This window comes from Pinus tabuliformis, chromosome 2_2 (genome assembly GCF_031772625.1).
Source record: "Pinus tabuliformis cultivar Carrire ecotype Pingquan chromosome 2_2, CPIR1, whole genome shotgun sequence".
Taxonomy (NCBI): Eukaryota; Viridiplantae; Streptophyta; class Pinopsida; order Pinales; family Pinaceae; genus Pinus; species Pinus tabuliformis.
Genome location: NC_142300.1, coordinates 382,283,139 through 382,304,805, shown reverse-complemented (window position 1 = coordinate 382,304,805; position 21,667 = coordinate 382,283,139). Strand labels below are relative to the sequence as shown.

General features: G+C 31.9%; 1 protein-coding gene across 1 annotated transcript; it reads left to right on the top strand.

Moving 5' to 3' along the window:
* Positions 1-15,586: 15,586 nt before the first annotated feature.
* On the top strand, positions 15,587-20,132 carry LOC149192846 (delta-selinene-like synthase, chloroplastic). Its single transcript, XM_089407136.1, has 9 exons — positions 15,587-15,691; positions 15,988-16,175; positions 16,296-16,354; positions 16,511-16,719; positions 16,820-16,917; positions 17,149-17,277; positions 19,264-19,509; positions 19,624-19,762; positions 19,896-20,132. The coding sequence occupies exons 1-9, from the start codon at positions 15,587-15,589 to the stop codon at positions 20,130-20,132; spliced, it is 1,410 nt and encodes a 469-aa protein (XP_089263262.1).
* The last annotated feature ends 1,535 nt before the right edge of the window (positions 20,133-21,667 follow it).

The window sequence follows — 21,667 nt, the reverse complement described above, 5'->3', positions numbered from 1 at the left end:
TTACCAGTCGATACCTCTTGTGGAGTCTTATCCTCCAACGCTGATGAAGGTGATCTATTAACTAGGTAACATGTCGTCTCCATTGCCTCTGCCCAGAATTCATGTCCTAACCTGGCACCCTTAAGCATGTTTCTTTCCCTTTCCATCAACATCTTATTCATTCTTTCTGCAACTCCATTTTGTTGAGGTGTATATGGAGTAGTCTTCTGCAGTGCTATACCACACTTCTTACAAAATTCTTCAAATTCCTTATTGCAAAACTCTCCACTGTCATCTGTCATCAGCACCTTTATCTTCTTCTTTGTCTGGTTTTCAACCAGAGCCTTAAATTCTTTAAACCTATCAAAGACTTTAGATTTCTTCTTAAGGAAATATATCCATGTATTCCTTGAGAAGTTATCTATAAATGATACATAGTACACATACCTACCCAGTGATGGAACCTTCACAGGTCCAAACACATCATTGCGCACAAGCTCTAGTATCTATTTCACCCTCTTACCACCAGAGGTGAAACTCACCCGATTCTGCTTCCCATATACACAATTTTCAAAGAAATCGAAATGCAGAGAGCTACTACTCATACCTTCTACCATACCTTTACCATTAAGTATTCGAAGGCCCTTATCTCTAATATGTCCACGCCTTTGATGCCACAGCATGGTCTTGTCTCTAGATACCACTAGATGTTTTGCTCCACTTTTAGGAACCACGGAACTGTTGCATCCATCAACAACAGTGCTACCTTGCAGCTTGTACAGAGTTCCAATTCAAATTCCCTGCATCAATACTAATGCCCCCCAAACCATCTTGCAGATATCATTCTTGAACATTGTTCTTACACCTGCATCATCTAACTTGCTTAAATAAATCAGATTTCTAGCTAATGCAAGAATATGCAGAACACCCGAAAGTGTTCTAACCCTTCCACCTTGCAACTTCAACTTTGCTTTTCCACGACCAATGAATCTAGCCTTCCTGTCATCCCCCAAGAAGACATCACCACCATCATATTTCTCATACTCACAGAACCACTCTTTATGGGAAGTGAAGTGAAAGGATGCGCGTAAGTCAATCAACCATGCCTCATGATCTACATGTGTACTTGAAGAAGCCAAGTACACATCCCCACCTTCATCTGAGGTGGTTTTCACCTCTGCAGAAGGAGAATCATCAGATCCCTTTTCTTTACCAGGAGCTTTAGATTTACAGTCCCTTTTGTAGTGCCCTTCCTTTCTGCATTTCCAGCACACCACCTTTACAGGTTTTCCTAGAGATTTAGATCCCCCTCTAGATTTAGATCTTCCACTCAATGACTTATTTTTGTTCCTATTCTATGACCGTCCTTGTACAGAAAAGGAATCACCATTTTGGCTCTTCATATTTTTCCATCTCATCTCCTCCGTCAGCAAGGACAAGACTATTTCATCAAATTATAAGGTTGTTGTATTGCTACCGATTGCAATAACAAGACCATCCCACGAATCTGGTAGAGAACACAAAAAACTAATGCACTTATCTTCATCTAAAATTTTGATATCAACAGACGATAACTGACATACCACAATATTAAATGCATTCAAATTCTCTATCATTGAGTCTCCATCTTAAATCCTCATGTTATACAACTTTTTCTGTAGGAACAATTTATTCACGAGAGACTTAGATTGGTACAAAGTCCCTAACTTGTCCCACAAAGCCTTCATCGTAGCTTCCTTTGATACATTCAACAATACTGAATCTGAGAGACACAATTGTATTGTGCTCTTTGCTTTTCGATCTAACTTCTTCCATTTTTTATCGGACACTCCCGTTGGTTTGGTACCCGGATCTACCACAATGCATTGACCTTTATCCACCAACAGATCCTCCATCTTGAGTTTCCACAACTCAAAACTCTGACCATTAAATTTCTCGATCTCTATCTTTCCACTGATCGTCATCTTCTTTCACCACAAAAATCGATCTCACAGATCTCCCACTGAATAGGGTCTACCACAGGCCTGAGGGAAACCCCTCAGCAAAAAAGGCGGCCCTTTGAAGCCAAAACAGCTCTCATACCAAATGTAAGTTTTAACCCTATACATAAATTACTTCCATATGAATTCTAAAACACATAAAATAAACAATGCAAGAGCATAACACATAAAACACATATACATAGAGATTTTCCCCTGGATCCCAAAATTGGGACTACCAGTTTGATTTTTCATTATGTTCCTTTCAATGTTACAATACATATTTATATATGCCGAAGCATCCAATACCATGGACTGAAAACCATCGCGTCCAAAACCATGTGTGAAAGATCATGCACAAAACCATAGGTAGGTCTGCCCAACCTAATATAGGGTCCAAAAACAAAATTTCCCGGGGTGTTGCCCCGGACCCCATAGAGTGGGGTTACCTGCACCCCTTAAACCCCTATGACTCCCCTCGCTACACAATCAGTGCAATGAAGAGGGGGCTCTACCCCCCTTCTAACCCCCTTGTTAACTATGTGGGCTAGTCATGGAAAGAATATAACACAACCCAACATCCACTTCCCTGTAAGGTGACAACTATGAAATCTCTGTCGGAAACACATCCTGAGATTGTTGTAATACTAGGTACCTACTCAAGACATCTACATTCTCAATTTCCTTACCTTTATCACTGGAAATAGGAACTACAAATAACACGCAAAATTTTATGTGACTACACTTGGCCTGCATAGTTGTCACCATTTTACTAATGTTTCCTTTTTCTTACCCTGCAAGACTTTTTGTTCCCTTTTCTCATTGAAACCCTTGTTAGATTTTTCGTAACATTCCACCTTAATCCTATGAAAATATATCCAATCGATACCAAGAAGAATACTATATGATCCCAATGGAATTACATTCAGATGTGTTGATGTAGGCGTACCATTCAACTGAAATGCACAAGCTCATACCTAGTGATGTACTCTCTTCTTTATACTTATAATGAACTGCACTAACCAAGATTAACCATGTAGTTCTTTATTCAAATGACATTTACCAAGAAGGTTCAGATTAACATAACTATAATTAGATCCAGGTCAATCAAAATAGAAACAACTTGATCACAAAGCTTACTATACATCTATATAATAGGTGACTAGTGATCTTCAAACATATTATCGAACACTACATAAATATGAGGAACACTATGTCAAACATCCCACACCATTTGTGCTTTCTGGGCACTGTAAAAATGTGGTCTACCACTGTCATGTTGTGGAGAATATCTCTGATGATTATCCTTCAAAGCCCTTTTATTAATGAGGCCTCTATTTTCTTCAATTTTCCATTATTTTCCTCCTCACATGAAGCTTGTGATGTTTCACCTTCCTTTTCTCATAATTTCCATTATTTTCATAGATAAAATGCCAATTAATGACATTTTTCCTTTCCAAAGTCTTTGCCATTTCTTTTTCCAATTTCCTTTGTCATTAATTAATCACAAGTGATCCCCATCGCTATGTTCTTTCCCAAAATTTATCTTCAAATATCTGTCCCATGACCATGGTTATTATTTTTTCTTTATTAACTCTATTACATGGATTTTTTATGAGGGCTGTTATAGCTAGATCAGTTGTAGCAAGCAAAATGCTTCACTAGGCTAGATTTTAAGTGTGGATATCACTAGGTTTGAGTCAGAGAAAAACATACCTAGAAGACTACCTTCAAAAAAAGGAAATGTTTGTACGAGTGGTTAGTCATGCCATTTCACCTATGCAATGCACTAGCTATGTTTACGAGATTAATGTATCAGGTATTATTCCATTTTATAGATTTCTTTGTTATTGTATATGTGAATGATATATTCATATAAGATGCTACATTGGAGGAGCACATATGACATTTGACGTAAGTGTTGGAGACATTAAATAACTACCGACTACTAGAAAATCCCAAGAAGTTTGAGTTTGCACAATAGTAAATTGTGTATTTAGGGTATGCAATACGTTGAGGAGAGTTGAGGATATATCCTCCCATGATGGAGGCCATCATGAAATTGTCAATTCTTACTAATGTTTTGAAGGTCAAGAGTTTCATTATGGAATCATAGTACATGAGGAGATTCATAGTCTTGTTTTTAGTGGTAACAACATTGTTCGATGCCATAATAGTGAGTGGTGAGAGTTTCCAACTAGAAAGGGGTTGTTAGAGGGATTTTGAGGGGATAAAGGAGAAGACCCTCAAGCACCTGTTCTAGCATTACAAAACTTGCAGTAGCCCTTTGAAGTGGAGATAGATGCAAGTGGGTATGCCATGGGAGTGGTCTTGATGAAGGGAGAAAGGATTGTATGTTACCATTTTGAATTATTTCATGGGGAAGCTCCTAACTAACATACTTTTGACAAGGAAATATACACCTTGGTGCAAGCTATGAAGAAGTAGAAGCACTATGTAATGGGAAAGGTGATAGTAATCCACATAGATCACTAACCGCTCGAGTACCTACAGGCCCAAAGTAAGCTCCAACATACCAAAAATTACATGTGGATGGGGTTTCCACAATAGTTTCATTTAGTGATTAAGTACAAGAAGGGAAACACAAACAAGTTTTTTCACATACTCTCAAGGCCACACACATAAAATATCCAAGATTTTGAGAATCTTATGCACATGGAGCAATTGACGCATGATGCATATAGAGAAGCATATTCATATGATGAGGACTTCAAGGAGGTATTTCAATAATCATGAAGTTATATATATGTGGATGATGGCAACAACAACATTGACTATTATATCCAGTATGGGTTACTCTACAAGTTGGGTAAGTTATGTGTTTGTAAAGGTGATTGATTGAAGCTGATTACAGAGGTTCACACCTCCATGTTTTTAGGGAACATTTGTTTAGGGTAGACCATGGCCAACTTACAAAGGCGTGTGTATTGGCCCAAGATGTAAGAATAGGTGGCCTAGGTTCATAATAGGATACATGCTTCATTGTACATGTAGAACTATAAATAGGGAACATGACCTATATCATTCCTTAATTGTACCCACTCATCCTTGGGAAAGAATTTCCATGGAATTTATTAGTGGTTTACCAACAACCACGAAGGGACATCACTAGCTATTTCTGAATTTTAATATATTCAATAAGATGTGCGTTCTGATGCCCTATAAAAATACCATCATTGGGAAATAAACAACAAACTTATTCTTTGGATACATCTAGATGCAAATTGGTATACCATTGAGAATTGTTTTAGACATTGACACAATATTTCTAAGTTCATTATGGACTATATTATGGGAGAATATTGACACAAATTTGAAGAGATTTACAACATTCCATCCATAGAAAGATGGGAAGACAAAAGTAGTCAACAGGACTTTGGTGTAACTTCTAAGGGTATACAACCAGAAGCGTATGAAGACCTGGGATGAAAATATGGTAGATATACAACATTATTACAATAGAGTGGTCCACACTTCTATGGTAAGGTCCCTATTTGAAACTTCTTTTGGATACTTTCCACCTTCTCCTTTGGATATTTCATATGGGAAACAAGGAAGACCGAGGTAAGATCTTATAGTAGACACCTTGAGGGACCAAAAAATTATAGAGAAGATTAGGAATATCTATATACATGTATAAAAGGAACTAGAAAAGTCACAAGAGAAACTTGATTCCAGGCATGATCAACATAGAACAAATAAATATTTCAAGGCGGGAGACAAAATATCGATATACTTTAACAAGGAGTGGCTACAGGGTCCTGCTAATAAAATCAAGGATTCAAGGTATGGTCCCTTCAATATACTAGAAAATGATACTTATAATGCCCGTCAACTTAGTTTACCACCATATATGTGCATTTCCTTAGTCTTGAATAGCAAGAGATTGAATCTCTATGAGCCTTCCATGCTAGATCAGGAAGAGGAATAGGTCCTACTTTTTTTGTACAATTTGGCATGAAATCTTCAGGTAGTGTTGATAGAAGATACAATTTTGTAGAAAAGGTCCAAAACTACTAGACATGGGTAGCATAACCATTGGAAAATTGGGTTGAAGGGATAACATGTAGGAAATGCTAAATGTTACACTAAGAGAATAGAAAACATCAAATTTTAAAACGTAAAGTTGAAAACATTAATATTAAAATGTTAATGTTAAATTTGATTTGTTTTTACTTTTAATTTTTTTAAAGAAAACATTTATAACAAAATTGATTTAATACAAATCTTCCTGAGGAGCTCAATTTGAAAACTCATGAAAGTGCAAGGTGAATTTAAGTAGATATCAATTCATGAGATTTGTAATGAGAATTCACATGTAGTATTTTAATAACAAAAATTATAAATATATATGGAGAGAGAGAGTCCTATGGATATGTGTTTTCTACTTCTAAATACTATTGGAGTATGGATTAACATTTTAATGTATGAAATGTGAATCATAAAAAAAATATTTCAATCTGAACTATCCATATATATATATAGTTTTTTCTATTAATAATTTTTGTAGGAGAGATTTGTGATTCATTTAATACATAATATTGAGTTAACATGTAATATTTTAAATAGTTATAATAGAGATAACTAAATATAAAATATTTTTAAAATTATTTATAACAAACATAATTTTATATATAGAGTCTAATGTGTATATAATTCTATGTATTAACATTTTAATGTGTAGAATGTGAATTATCAGTAAGATATTATATATATACAGGCAAAGAGAGAATTTGTATTTTATTAAGAGAGTGTTTTGGGGAAATTTGTAATTCATTTATTTTGTAATGTAGAATTGACATGTAATATTTTTACATAGAAGGTTTCCATTTTTGAAATTGTTCAGTATAGGCATTGTCTACCTTTGTCATCTTGATTTGACATGGGTCAACTTTAACTTAATAAAAAAAGGAATTACACATCTTATTGTAAAATTGACCATTTTGCTAAATAAAATTTTCTTATATATAAATGAATGTTATGAGTACTAATGAGGAACTTATCATGTAGGAAATTATTAGAATTGGAATAATCTCATATTCCTAGGAAATAGGAAATTGGTGGGTAAGGAGCGAGGTAGCAGAAATATTAATTTTTTAAATGTATTAGAAATAATGGACCATTTTTCTTAAAACAAATTTTTTATATAGAAATGAATATTTTTAATCATAATGAGGAACTTATCATGGAGGAAATTATTATAATTGGAATCGTTCATTTCACTACGTTCGTGATGGCATGGCATAAGTTTACATATAGAAATAAGTGCATATGTATATATTCTTATGAAAAAAGAAACATACATATATCCATTTGCATGTATGATCTAAATAACAAAATATTTGAACACCAATCAACATAAAATTATACACATTCCCAACCAAATTGAAACAAAAACAGAAAAGCATAAGAAGAAATCAACTCCAAATTCATAAATCGAATAGTTAGATATTTCTTGGGTTTGATATTATAGATCAAGGCACCCATTTTTTTTAATGTCGATTGCTTGGAGCTCCATATTAAAAAGTTATGAATTCTTATCAATAATTATCAGGTGGTTGGTAAGGATCTAACCTCCATGAAACATTCTAGAATCTTCATAGTAGTATACACAAATCAATGATTGAGATTTATCTCCAAGCTATTTATGTCTCTTTTATGCTTTTAACTGAATTAATTAATTAAAAAAATATTATATGAACAAGGGTCATATGAAATTAGTTATGTTTATTGGGGCATGTAGTATTGCTAAGTCATATGTCATGAAACCAACTCACAAAAAGATAGAAAAGAAAGATGAACATCTTAGAATTCGGCCTCTTCGAGGGGAAAACCTCCTTTACATTACACAAATGAATAATTCTTGGATGATACAAATGACAAGACCTCCTTTCTATATATAGGAGTCTAAGGGGTCATTATATAATCAGAGCCAACATAACAATAATAATGTAAGGGTACAATAATAACAATAGTGGGCTTCTATGGGGCACAATAATAACAATATGGGGACTACATGGGCACAACATTATAACAAGGGGGTTGTACTAATAACAACAAGGGGTTACACTAGTAGTATAGGGACCTAACATGCCCCTATCCTTAAAAAAGTGTTGTCCTCAATGCTTGAGTAGTTCTTGATGCTTCTATATAAAATTCTTGTCCTCTCATGTAAAATATTTAGTAGGTAAGTTCTTCCACTTCATCATGAGATACTGTAAAATTGATCGATTTCGTAGCTGTCAGGTTCTTATTTCTGTGACTGTTCCAGGTTCCAATATGATTTTTCCTTCCTGGTCAAGTTCTGGATATATTGTTTGAATTGGGATCTTCTACAACTTTAGAATGAGTGGCCACACTTCATCATCCATATTCCATTCATCCCTTGCTTCGTTTATCCAATCTGGTTGGATAATATAAATAGCCCAAAACAATGCTTCCACATCCACATCATTTATTGAGAGTGCATCTGCAACAACATTTTGCTTCCCTTTTTTGTAGATGATTTCATAGTCATAACCCAACATATTTGTGACCCATTTTTCTGTTCTTCTAAAGATGATCTTTGTTCTAAAAAGTATTTAAGACTATCATGATCCATTTTTACCTTGAAGTATCTTCCCATTAGGTAAGGTCACCATTTATTAAGTGCATGCAGTATTGCCAACATTTCCTTCTCATTTATAACTTGCTTGAGATGTAGATGTAAAAATACCTAATAACCTACATCAAAACTTCTTTCACTACCATGTTGATCTATCTGTTGTTTCCTTTGATTTTGCACCAAAGTGGCATTATATTTTAAAAGTTGGAGAACTTGTTGTTGATGCTCAATGTCATATTTCACTGCTTGAATCTTTTTCTTCTTGATATGTCCCTCTATCTTGGGAGTTTGAGTGGTAATTTCTTCCAATGCATTACAACATATGGTTGGATTCATTTCTTGATGCTCGATGTGATCTTTCACTTCTTGAACATTTTTCTTCTTTATATGTCCTTCTATCTTGATAGCTTGAGGAGTGGTAATTCCAACCAATGAATTACAAGATATGGTCAGATTCATTTCTTCTTTCTCGATGTTATCTTTCACTTCTTCAACCTTTTTCTTCATGATATGTCCTTTTATCTTGAAAGCTTCAGGAGTGGTAATTCTTGCCAATGCTTTACAATATATGGTTAGATTCATTTCTTCTTTCTCTGGGATTGGCTCCTGGTGTATATCCTCTTCTTTTGATGTTTCTTGATCATTTTCTTTCTCCTCTTCATAATCCATGTAAATTAATTTCTTCTCAACACACTTATGACCTTTAATGTGTTTTCTATCACAATTGTAATAAAGGCCCTTTTCCCTTTTTCTTCCAATTGTTGTGGTGTAAACCTTGTAGGTTGTGGAAGGCTAGGAGAAAAAACACTTCCATAATTATAGTCTTTAGTGGTGGGATTCCTTGTTTCTATAATTTCACTTTCAATTTTTATTGCCAACCTGAATGCCTTCTCCAATGAATCAGGTTCCCAGAGACGAACCTCATGTTGAATGATATACTTTAAAGTCCCTATGAAGACATCAATCCTTTGCTTCTATGGAATACCATCTACCCTTATATTCAACTTTTGAAAGTCCTCAATGTGCTCTGCCATTGAACCCTTTTGTTTGAGATTTATCAATTGGCTAAAGAGGGTTTTTCTCTTTGTATCCTCATAATGTGCTATCATTTCCTTTGTGAAAATTGGCCACATAACAAGTGGTTTACGAGAAAAAAGCCCTTTATACCATAAAAATTGATCTTGTTCTAAATATGAAGATGAAATATATACTTTTTGTAACAATTGCACCTCATGTAGATCAAAATATTGCTCCATTTGTAGTATCCAATTTACTGGATCCTTGCCATCAAACTTCCTCATATTACCTTTTCTTGATTTTAGGAGCTCAATCGTGAAATGACTGCAACTCTGTAGTTTTAAATCTCCAAGTTCTAAAATTTGGTCATGTAGTGGCCCTCTAAGTCCTCTTTCTAATCCCGCAATTCAGATCAAGATTGGATTTTGAAAGGAAGAGCTATGTTAAAGTGCCCACGATGGCCTGATTATAAACTAGTTTAGTAGAACCCACGTGTATGAAGTGACATGTGTCACTATTTCAACCTTAGGACCTAAAGCTAATACACAGAAAAATGTAGTCCATCCTCTTTTTGCAACTTCATATGAAATTGAAATTTGATGCTCAAAGAGAAAGTTATGACGATTTTCCCAAGGTTAGCTATTTAGAATGTGATTTAGGATTTTGCAAAAACCCTAACTTCCTCAGATTATATATCCAAACATATAGTGACACAAGGCATAAAATTCGAACCCAAGCTTCACCACGATTTCTGCTCAAATGGGTTTTAATTTTAGAGTCTCACCCTTCGTAGAAAAAAAATTATGGTGAAAATTCCACGATGACCTGTTTCAGATGAAATTCTGAAGCTTGCAAAAATCCTAACTTCCTCATATCATATCTCCAAAAATATAAGGATACAAGATCTGAAATTTGGACCCAAGGTTCAGACCGATTTCTTCTCAAATGGGTTTTTTTTTTAGCTTCTGAAACTTTGTAGTGAAAAACGTTATAGCGAAAATTCCACGATGACTTGTTTGGAGTAGCGAAACCCTAGAATCCAAAGCTCTGATACCAAATGTTATGAAACCAACTCACTAAAAGATAGAAAAGGAAGATAAACACCTTATAATTCTGCCTCTTCGAGGGGGAAATCTCCTTTACCTTACACAAATTAACAATTCTTGGATGATAGAAATGATAAGACCTCCTTTCTATATATAGGAGTCTAAGGGGTCATAATATAATCATAGCCGGCATAGCAATAATAATGTAAGTGCACGATAATAACAATAGTGGGCTTCTATGGGGTACAATAATAACAATATGGGGACTACATGGTCACAACAATATAATAAGGGGTTTGTACTAATAACTATAAGGGGTTACACTAGTAGAATAGGGACCTAACATCATATCAATGGCCCGTTATATTATAACAAAACATGTTTAGATATTAATAATATTCATGATAAAGTAGGAATAATATATTTAATTAATTTTTAATATCTAAATTAAAAGCAAGTTTGTTATTTATTTGTTTTTAATGTTTTTGAAAATAATAATAATAATAAAGATAATTTAATCTTAAGGTTATGACTCAATTAGATATTAAATTAGTATATGAGATATTTTCATTTAAAGTTTATAAAAGTATATATATTTGAACAATCTTTGAATTTCAACCTATAACATTTTAGCAAAAAAAACACTCTTAACCGTTGTTTTATATATATATATTAAATTTCTCTCCTTTATATTTACGTTTTTAATATGAAATTGAGATTTATAATTTCTCCATCCCACATACAAAACAAATGTATGTAAAATAAACATTTCAATAATATGAAATTTTCCCAAACTATAACTGCATATCATATACTTAGTAGTTACTCCTTCAAACAAAGAGTGAGGAGTGTTTACGTATTGTTTCAAATTAAAAATGGAGAAAATGTTTACTCACCCATTATTAAAAAAAAGTAAAGCATAAAAAAAAATATTATCACATCAATTAAATAACTTACTTTCATTTAACCTAAATATTTCAATTTAAAAAAAAAATATTATAATTATTTTATTTTTTAAATATAATTATTTTTTAATTTATTTATAAAAGAATTGTAATTAATAAAATTCACTTTTAATTACCATTATTTTAAAAAAATTCACATTTAGATCTTTATATTAATTAAAACCTGATAACATTACTTTTTACAATTATATTACATATTTAAATTACTAAGAATAATAAATAAATATGAATCACCATAATATGATATTGAAAATAAAATATAAATAAGCAAGCTCATGCAACAGATCAATTACCAAAGTCATAAATTTTTTTACAAGAAAACAGTTCTTACTTCATTAAAATATTATAAATTATCTTCATCTTGGAACTAAGAAAGATACAAGGGTTTTAGATAGGTTGATTGAGATACCTGAATTGCACATTAGAATATTTATTTATGTATCATAAATAAAAGCTAAATATATTCATTTTTAGGATGTGGTTAAGGAGCTTCATATTCAAAATCCATGATACCTATGATGGAGTGGGGAAGAGACACCTTAAATTAAATTTAATTTAAACAAACCATTTTCGGCATGGCCTTTTACATTATTCTTGATACCAGCATATTAATAAATATGATGTGACTTGCATTAAATTATGTATTTTAAAAGATTCCATTTAGGTATTTAAGGGATTTTTTTAGGTAGAATGATACAAAATGTTTAATTGAAGAATTAAATGGGCTTAATTTTGATTTTTTTCAACCAATTTACAGCTAGATCATAACCTACCCAATTTATTTATATAACAGAAGTCCACACTAGTGTGACACTATTGCAAGCCTGGACACATTTCCTCCCCTCCCTCCTAACCTACCCAATTTATTTATATATAATAGACATCCACACTAGCGTGACACTATTGCAAGCCTAAACACATTTCCTCGCCTCCATTCTCTCAATTTTTTTTATATAACAGTCCACACCAGTGTGACATCATTGCAAGTCTGACCACATTTCCTCCCCTCCATCCTCCACCCTTTAGGTCGTTACCTCTATTTTTTTGTGATATTTTTGCAGTAACATCATAGGCATGTTCAATTACTTCAGTGTATCTTTGTACCTTTATTGGAAATTTCTAGTAAATATTAATAACAAAAATAATCCATATAGTGATAAATAAACATGTAATATTTCATTTTATTTTTATAGCAAAACTAATTATATATAAAGGGTCCTTTAGAAATATGTTAATATTTTAATTTTTTTATAGAAAAACTAATTATATATAAAGAGTCCTTTGGAAATATGTTTTGTATATCCAAATATAAACAGACACGTACATAATAGTTAAAAATGTTTAGTATAAATTTCATGTGTATACATTATTTTTATTAATTTTCATTAACTAAATATTTAAAAAAATAAAAACAAAGATAAATAAAATAAAATAATTTATTTATCAACTTTATATTTATATATATATATATATATATATATATATATATATATATATATATAGATAACAAAAAAACATTACAATACAACACCACATGAAAAATATCATATTAATTTTTATTATTAATTATACAAATTTAATCTTCATTAAATATATCTTAAACTTAAAAAGTAAGCAAATATTGAAATTGTTGAATGTAATTTTTTTGGTACAGTGGATATTTAAATGTTGGTATGATAAGAATCAAATTTTTAAATGTTAAGTTGAAAACATTAATGCTAAAATGTTGATGTTGAATTTGATTTTTATTTTATTATTTTTTTAAACAAAATATTTAAAATAAATTTGATTTTATCTAAACATTTATGGAAATTTCTTTGGCATGTCCATGACAAGTTAGTAGCTTTCTATGTTAAAATATCTTATTGCTAACTTATGGTTTTGTGTTTCAACTAAATGTTACACCTACACTAAATCTGTAGATATTATTGAGTGAAATTTGTAATTTATTCATTTTAACTGTGCAATGAACATGTAATATTTTCAATATTAATAATAAAAATAATATATATTTAAATATTTTATACATTATAAAAAAATATTTCAGTGTTATATACAAATATATATAAAAGATTAATATGGATTAGATATATAAAAAAAATCATTTTTATTTCATTAATAAGTAATTTAGAAGATTTGTAATTAGTATAGAATTAACTTGTAACAATTTAAATATTAATAATAGAAATAATGGATAGAAAAAATAAATAAATCTGTAATAATAAAAATAGTGGATAGAAAAATAAATAAATCTGTAATTTCTAAAAAAATATTTAAAGATATTTATTATAAAAATAAATTTATTTAAAGAAAAGGTAATGGTATATGGTTTTTTATTTAAATTTTAAAATTAAAATTAAATTAAATATTAAATTGATAAATAAATTTTTTCTATCTAAAATTTATAAAAATATATATATTTTATTTTTTTTGAATTTTAACCTGTAGTATTTTATCAAAAAACACACTCTTAACAATAGTCTTAGGCAAGACTGCACCAGTTAAAGCAGCATCATAGGCAAGTTATATGTTGGGGAAAACCGCGGAAAGGTAGGGCAGGATGTGTGGGGCACTGCACGATAGGACAGAGGTCGCACAAAAGTTGCGGCAAGATGCACGATTTTGGTTGACGATTTGTTTGGCAATTCCCACAATTTTATAATTTGTAAACTTTGTATCTTATTTACGTAAGTTTGATAAGCATTGGGAAAATTGTTAGTAGTTACCACCTACCATCATAACTATGTAATATAATATTACATAGCGTTCATTGTTGTTTATGGTTATCGCACAACGAAGGTAATTGAAGTAAATATGATTTTGTTGCCTAAACGAAATATGATTTTGTTGCATAAGTGAAGAAGTGAACAGTTAACGAAAACTTAACTAAGTGTTGGGCAATCCCTTGTAATTAATTTATGTAATCTTTAAAAAATAAGTGAGATAACTTTGGGCGATCCCCTCATTCGTCTTTTCCGAAATCTTCGGGATTGTTTCTGTTTCTCGGAAATAATTAAAAAATATCTCAAACAATAAAAAAACATCCCAAATTTACTGGTATTGTAGCTATTTTCCAAGGATGGATCCGAACCTTCTCCTCCGCGTTGATCTTTTGGCCGGTCAACAAAAGAGTTCCTACATAACCTAAGCTGAGTTGGTAACTCAGTTATCAAGCTTAAATTTGAGTTCCAATTTAAATATCATAAAAGTTTAGTTTGAATCAAAAAAATTAATTTAAAAAAGAATTGACAGTATATATTATAAATACCTTTGTTCTTATAAAAACAATAATTTTCACTTTTTTTTTCTTAATTTATTTTAAATTTAAAACCACAATTATCACTTCTCTTCTGAACTTCTAATCATTTTTAAAGTTAAATTTAAAATACTTTTTTAATTTTAAAACTTAATCTTTCCTAACAAATATATTTAAAAAATAGTGACTCTTTTAAAATTAATACAGTTTTCCAAATTAACACTGATGGTTTCTTTTCCTATTTTCTAAACATAGAAAATCCAAAACTTTCCTATTCTACTATGATTCTCCATTTTCTTTTGTATTTTCTTACCTTCTGCTGGCACTCCATCCTAATACTATCTATTTATGTAAATACTCTTTCCTTGTGGAGCACTCCATTCCACTATTATCTATTTGTGTGAATAATGCCATTGGCATCTTCTGTTATTATCTATTTGTGTGAATACTGCCATTCACATCTTCTGTTATTGAATGAATAATCCCTCCATCTGGGTAAAAGCCAAGATTTAAAGTAATATTTTACTTATTCGTATCGAACCGGCGAATTTTCGTTTTTTTTGGCTGGATTCAGGCGAAGTGGGTAACTATGATCTAAACATTAAAATGCATATTTAATTCATATAGTTATCATTACAATTTCTACCACTCATTTGTCTATATAAGCGAGCCGCGATTGCTCATTCATCACATAAAATCGCATCGCAAAGTGTAGTGTTATGGCTGAGATTTGTGAATCAGTTTCCGTCCCTCGACGCACTGCCAATTACCACGGAAACGTGTGGGACGATGAGTTCATACTCTCTCTCAATTCGCCGGATGGGGTATAGCTTTGCCTTCTGGTCTCTGTTTGCCTTCAGCGCTTTTTTAAAGACAAGGCGTTTGGATTTTCCACAGTGATAATTGAGAGTTGTCTTTCTTTTAATTTTTATCCTGTATTTTCCAAATAAACACATCTCTTTCCGGATGGAAAATCCAAATTCTTTATCCAGAAAAACAAACCACAAGAGTCTAAAATCTGCAATCTTAGTTTTCTGTTTGTTATTAGCTATCACTGTATCACAGCACCTATCTCTATCGTTGTGAGATATATATTTGAATTGCATTGCGCTGGAAGCAGGCACCTGCATATTATGAACGTGTTGGGAAGCTTATTGAGGAGATCAAGCATTTACTTTTGAGCGAAATGGAGGATAGCAATTATGATTTTATCAAACGTCTGCAGATAGTTGACACATTCGAATGCCTTGGAATTGATCGACATTTTCAACATGAAATAAAAACAGCTGCTCTAGATTACGTTTACAGGTTAGTCATTTCAACACACATGAAGACGTTTAATTTAGCGTTTACATATATCTGCACATCGATTTTTTTATTTGATGTAAAGTTAGAAGATCTCATTATAATTGCTGTTCTTGTTTTGAGGTGTTTTGCTAGAAAACCTGCATTAAATTGGCGATACCATTTACTAAACGTGGAAAAGCGTCTTTGAATTTATCCATAGGTTTTCTGAATTTAGTTCGGTTCCTATATTCCTAAACCTCGAACAGATTCTCTTAGAAATAGAGAAGCGATCAAGAAGCATTCTTCTTTATTTCCCGAAATTTTTCATCATTTAATTCAGTACTTATATTACTAAGCTATTGAAGATGGAAACGCGAAATTCTTCTGCAATTTCAGTGGAGATAAAGAAGTGAGAAGCATGCTGTCGTTACCTCGAACTTCAGAAATTTCATTTCCCGGAGAAAAAGTGATGGAAGAGGCGAAGGCATTCACAAGAGAATATCTAAATCAAGTTTTAGCTGCTCGCGGGGAAGTTACCGGCGTAGATCAAAGCCTTCTGGAAGAGGTAAGCACTAACCGCATTTTGATGGTCCTACCTTAATTTAAAAATAGGATGCTGTCGATGGTTTATAAGGGTTTTGACCTCATTAATTACTGTTGTTTAGGTGAAGTATGCATTGGAGTTTCCATGGCATTGCAGTGCGCCCAGATGGGAGGCTCGCAGCTTTATTGAAATATATGGAAAAAATCATTCGTGGCTCAAGTACGTTCATGATTTACTAAATATGATTGTTTTTCTTTTCGATTTTCAAATATGGTTATGCCATAGTAAATCACTTTGCCACTTTTTTCTAAAGGTCGAATTTCTGAAATATATGGAAAAAATCATTCGTGGCTCAAGTACGTTCCTGATTTACTAAATATGATTGTTTTTCTTTTCGATTTTCAAAGATGGTTATGCCATAGTAAATCACTTTGCTACTTTTTTCTAAAGGTCGAATTTCAACCAAAAGGTTTTGGACTTAGCCACATTGGACTTCAATATTCTGCAATGCATACACCAGAAAGAGATCTGTATATATTCTGCAATGCATACACCAGAAAGAGATCAGTATATTACAAGGTAGTGCTCGGTGTTGGACATTTTCATCGTAGATGGTGATGCTTTACTTATCTTTCTCTTTATTTAGAGATAGAGTAATTAGATTCCTTACTGATTCCTCCCTTTTTATTCTATCTTAGAAGTATAGTTAATAATATTATGATCATTAATTTATGATGATTAATTTTCTTTTGGAATTTTGGATTTTATTCAATTTACAAGAAACTAAAATCTAATAGATTATAAATTTTTTTTGAAGTGAGCAAGAATATTTTGATTCATTATGATTTTGCTTAAAAAGTATTAAGGAAAACTGATTTATTTTAAGTGTTTTAATAATAAATTTAGATTAATTTAATGATTTATATTATATTCGCATGAGTTTTTATTTTATGTTTTATGAATTTTTGGAATGTGGGAATTTGGTTTTGTTTAAAATGTTTTAGGAAAAAATGATTGATTGTGTTTTAATTATAAAGTTAGATTAATTTCATGATTTATATTATATTTGAGGAACTTCGTTGTTGAGTACGTGTGTCAAGAACGACTAGAGGTTTCCCCAAAATTTATAGGTTTCCCAAAATTTAAACTAATTATATAATAAAAAGATAACAAAAAAAATAAAATAAAAAATAAAAAATTATTATATAATTTATATGATAATCAAAATTAATATTGAAACAAAATATTCAAATATTCAAATCGATTTAAATATATAAATAAAAAATATATAATGTCTCTTATATATAATTATATTTTCTGGGTGTCTCTCATTGAGTCTCTCCCTTTTATATATATATATATATATGTCAAGTTCATTATTAATGCTCTGGGACATGACCAAGTCTTTGAAACAATCTGGCTAAAAAATACAAAGCAACAATTTTACATATGTTTCTCTAGTTATTCTTAATAGAAAAAGTAAAGCAACTCTAATGTTTAACCATTCACTGCCACATACAATATGCACACTCAATCTTCTCCGATAGATATACATAAACAACAAAATAAATACTCACTAGCATGAAATCCCAGATATTGCCGCTACATCTAGGTGCCAATTGCTTCCTTAACCTATCAAGAGATTTCTGGAGTTTCTCAATTCAGGATATCCTTGTTAAGGACGTCTTTGGTCTCTCTTCCTATGAAGATTTCAACATAGGCTCATGTTTTGTGGGCAGTTCAACATATTTCTCTAGAGGCTTTGTATTCCCCAACCCTAAGGAATGTCGGAACTCCAAAAAAACAGTGTTCAAAGCTCTCAGAAGCTCCCATTGCAACTCAACAAAAAGGGAACTTTTCCACACAGTTCCAAAACTCCTAGAAAGCAATGAAAGCCCAGAACCATTAGAATGAGTTTCCCACCTTTCCAAAACAATTCGAATGTAACAAAACTTTTATAAATATAATTATTTTATAATTTAATATATTTATTTTAAAACTCATTAAATAATATATCTTATTTCCAATTTTCTTGTCTCTCATTCTTTATTTTTAAATTTAATTAAAATATAAATTATTTTTTCTTACCAATTAAAATTATCACTTTTCAATATTATTTTACTTTTATTTGATTTGAAAATAATAATATTTTCAATATTTTATTGTTTTACAAAATAATATTTCTTAAAAATAATTAAATATATTAAAATATATAATTATTTCGATGAAAACTTGAAGAATTTAATTAATTAACTTCTAAATCCAAATTTCAGAATTATAGATGAAAATTTTAAAAATATTGAGTCATAATTATATTTTATTAGTAATATCAAAATTTAAATGTTAATAAAATTACAAAATAATTATTTTGCATAGCAAATTATTGATAGATTTATCTATCTATATTGATGAGTGGAAACTTGAAACATATATTTTTTTAAGAGAGAAAGTCATAGTCACTTAAAATTTTTTAAATAAAACTTTGCTAAAGCAATATACTGATTATCAGTTATGGGGATTCCTGATTAGACATGATGTTCTGCAACACTATTATGTTCTTCGTAGGTGGTGGAGGGACTCAGAAGTTGCGCAGGTGAATTTCTATAGGAGGCGTCACATGGAACTTTACTTTTGGGCGGTTATATGCATTTTCGAGCCCGAGTTTTCTCAAAGCAGAATCGCCTTCGCAAAACTTTGTATCATGGCAACCATGCTAGAAGACCTCTATGACGGTCACGGAATGCTAGACGGCCTCTATGACGGTCACGGAATCCTAGACGAACTCAAAACCATCCCAGAGGGAGTGAGACGGTGAATTCAAACTCTACAGACTTTGTACAAATTGCTATTTGATTTCCTCAAAGCTTCTCCCTGTTATATATCTTGAAGATTTTAATTTTTATTACTGTTTGTGGGATTTTTCAGATGGGATATTTCGTTGATAGATGACCTTCCGGAAAAAATAAAAATTGCAATCCAGTTTTTCTTCAATACAGCGAATGAACTGGCCGCTGAAGTCGTAAGCAAGCAAGGGCTGGACATGACAGCCATATTAAAAGATACAGTATGCGTTTTTTTTAGAATGTGAGGCCCGAGGGAATCTTAATAGAATAACAATATTAAAATAAATGTGAATATATATATATTCCCTAAATGAGACATTAATTATCAGTGTATTTTACTGGATGTATGCTCAGTGGGTGCGATACCTTGAATCTTATCTGCAAGAAGTGGAATGGATAGCAACTGGTTATGTGCCCACGTTTAATGAGTACATAAAGAATGCCCTCGCTAGCTCAGGGATGTGCATTGTAAATTTGATTCCGCTTAGAAGCATGGGTCAACCTCTCCCGAACAACATTCTGGAGCAAATACATTCTCCATCTAAGATGGAGGAGCTCTCAGAATTGACCGTCAGACTCGTCGACGACTGAAGAGATTTCGAGGAATTTTGCATCTGAAAGTACATTTATTTTTACAGCATTTAAACCAGATTGGATGCATAACATTCTACGCAAAATCCTCACTCACACCTTTGTCACTTCCTTTACCATCTCGCAATGAAGGATGAGAAGGAACGCGGGGAGATAGCTTCAAGTAGGTTGTTATATTAAAGATAATCTTGATTCTACCGTGGAAAATGATTTAAGTCAAATAAAGGGCATCTTGATCTCTCCCTTGAGGAAATGAATGGGGAGTTTCTTAAGCAGGACAGTGTACCATTGTGCTGTAAGAAGTTCGCTTTCAATGTAACGCGAAGCCTTCAATTCATCTACAAATACGGAGATGGCCAATCCATTTCTAACAACGAACTTAAGATGACATCCCACTTACAAGGAAACCTTTTCCTAAGGTGTAACATACCCCGGTAACCTCGTAGGTAAAAGTAGGGAGTTAGAATTTTTATACAATTACCACAAGTAATTAATCAACTCACAACCCACAAATCATTACTAACCATTAGATATAACATTCACTAATACATCAAGTATATTGCAGTGAAAGACAATAAGATATATATCCATTTTCATAACCATTAACCATCCATGTGGTAGTGTTCTGACATAAGCTGTCTCATGAATCCCTGCATCCATTTCTTGATATTCTTAACCATATTAAATAATCATGCACTAAGACATTCTGCTTGTCACAACAAATAAAGAACCATCATTATCAACAGACACATAAGGCAATCACATCAATCACACCATAGAACACGGATATACCCTGGAAACCCCGTAGGGTGAAAACCAGCAAACGTTTAATCTTCTTATTAAACGCTCGTGAGGGTTTTCACCCCTCACTCAATGGCTTATAAGGGATTCCATCCCTTAACCATTGTATTAAAATCTTTACAATGAATTATCATTAAGCTATCACATAACTAGCTAACAGCTAATACAACTTACATGTAATCTCTTATTTACATACCGCCACATACAACATCCCTTGTGGCATAATGGTTTTAGCAATGGACAATACTGCAGCTTGAATTCATCTGCATGGACGAATAAGTTAAACATCACTTTCCTTGGCGCCATCTGCCATCGTCTCCTGTCAATGCAGTCATCAACAATCTTGGCAACAAGATTAGTTACATTATTATTCAAACAATAATCAACATCTAAAGAGATCCTTTAACCAAGAAAAGAGATAAACTAGTCAATCTTTTACCATATACAATACCACATGCATTAACCTATTCTCTTACAAAGAGAACATCTAAAATCAGTCATTCTTCTAATGCATGCACTTTCTATCATTGTGATCTCATGACAAAGAAAGCAACCATGCTTGAATTTACTCTTAGCGCTCTTCATTTTAATGGACTTACGGTCAGTTTAATATACAGCCACAGGTATCCGAATTGTATTCGCTACACTCAATAATTTGCTCATACAATTCTCTCAATACCCTAAGCAATCAATACATTAAACCCAACTATAAGCTTTATGCCCCTGTAGAACAT

Bases quoted from the DNA above. Each gene is read 5' to 3' on its own strand.
- LOC149192846 (XM_089407136.1), top strand. From the start codon at position 15,587: ATGGCTGAGATTTGTGAATCAGTTTCCGTCCCTCGACGCACTGCCAAT. The intron at 16,918-17,148 runs GTACGTTCATGA...TTTTTTCTAAAG, and splicing joins AAAAATCATTCGTGGCTCAA to GTCGAATTTCAACCAAAAGG. The intron at 17,278-19,263 runs GTAGTGCTCGGT...TGTTCTTCGTAG, and splicing joins AGAGATCAGTATATTACAAG to GTGGTGGAGGGACTCAGAAG.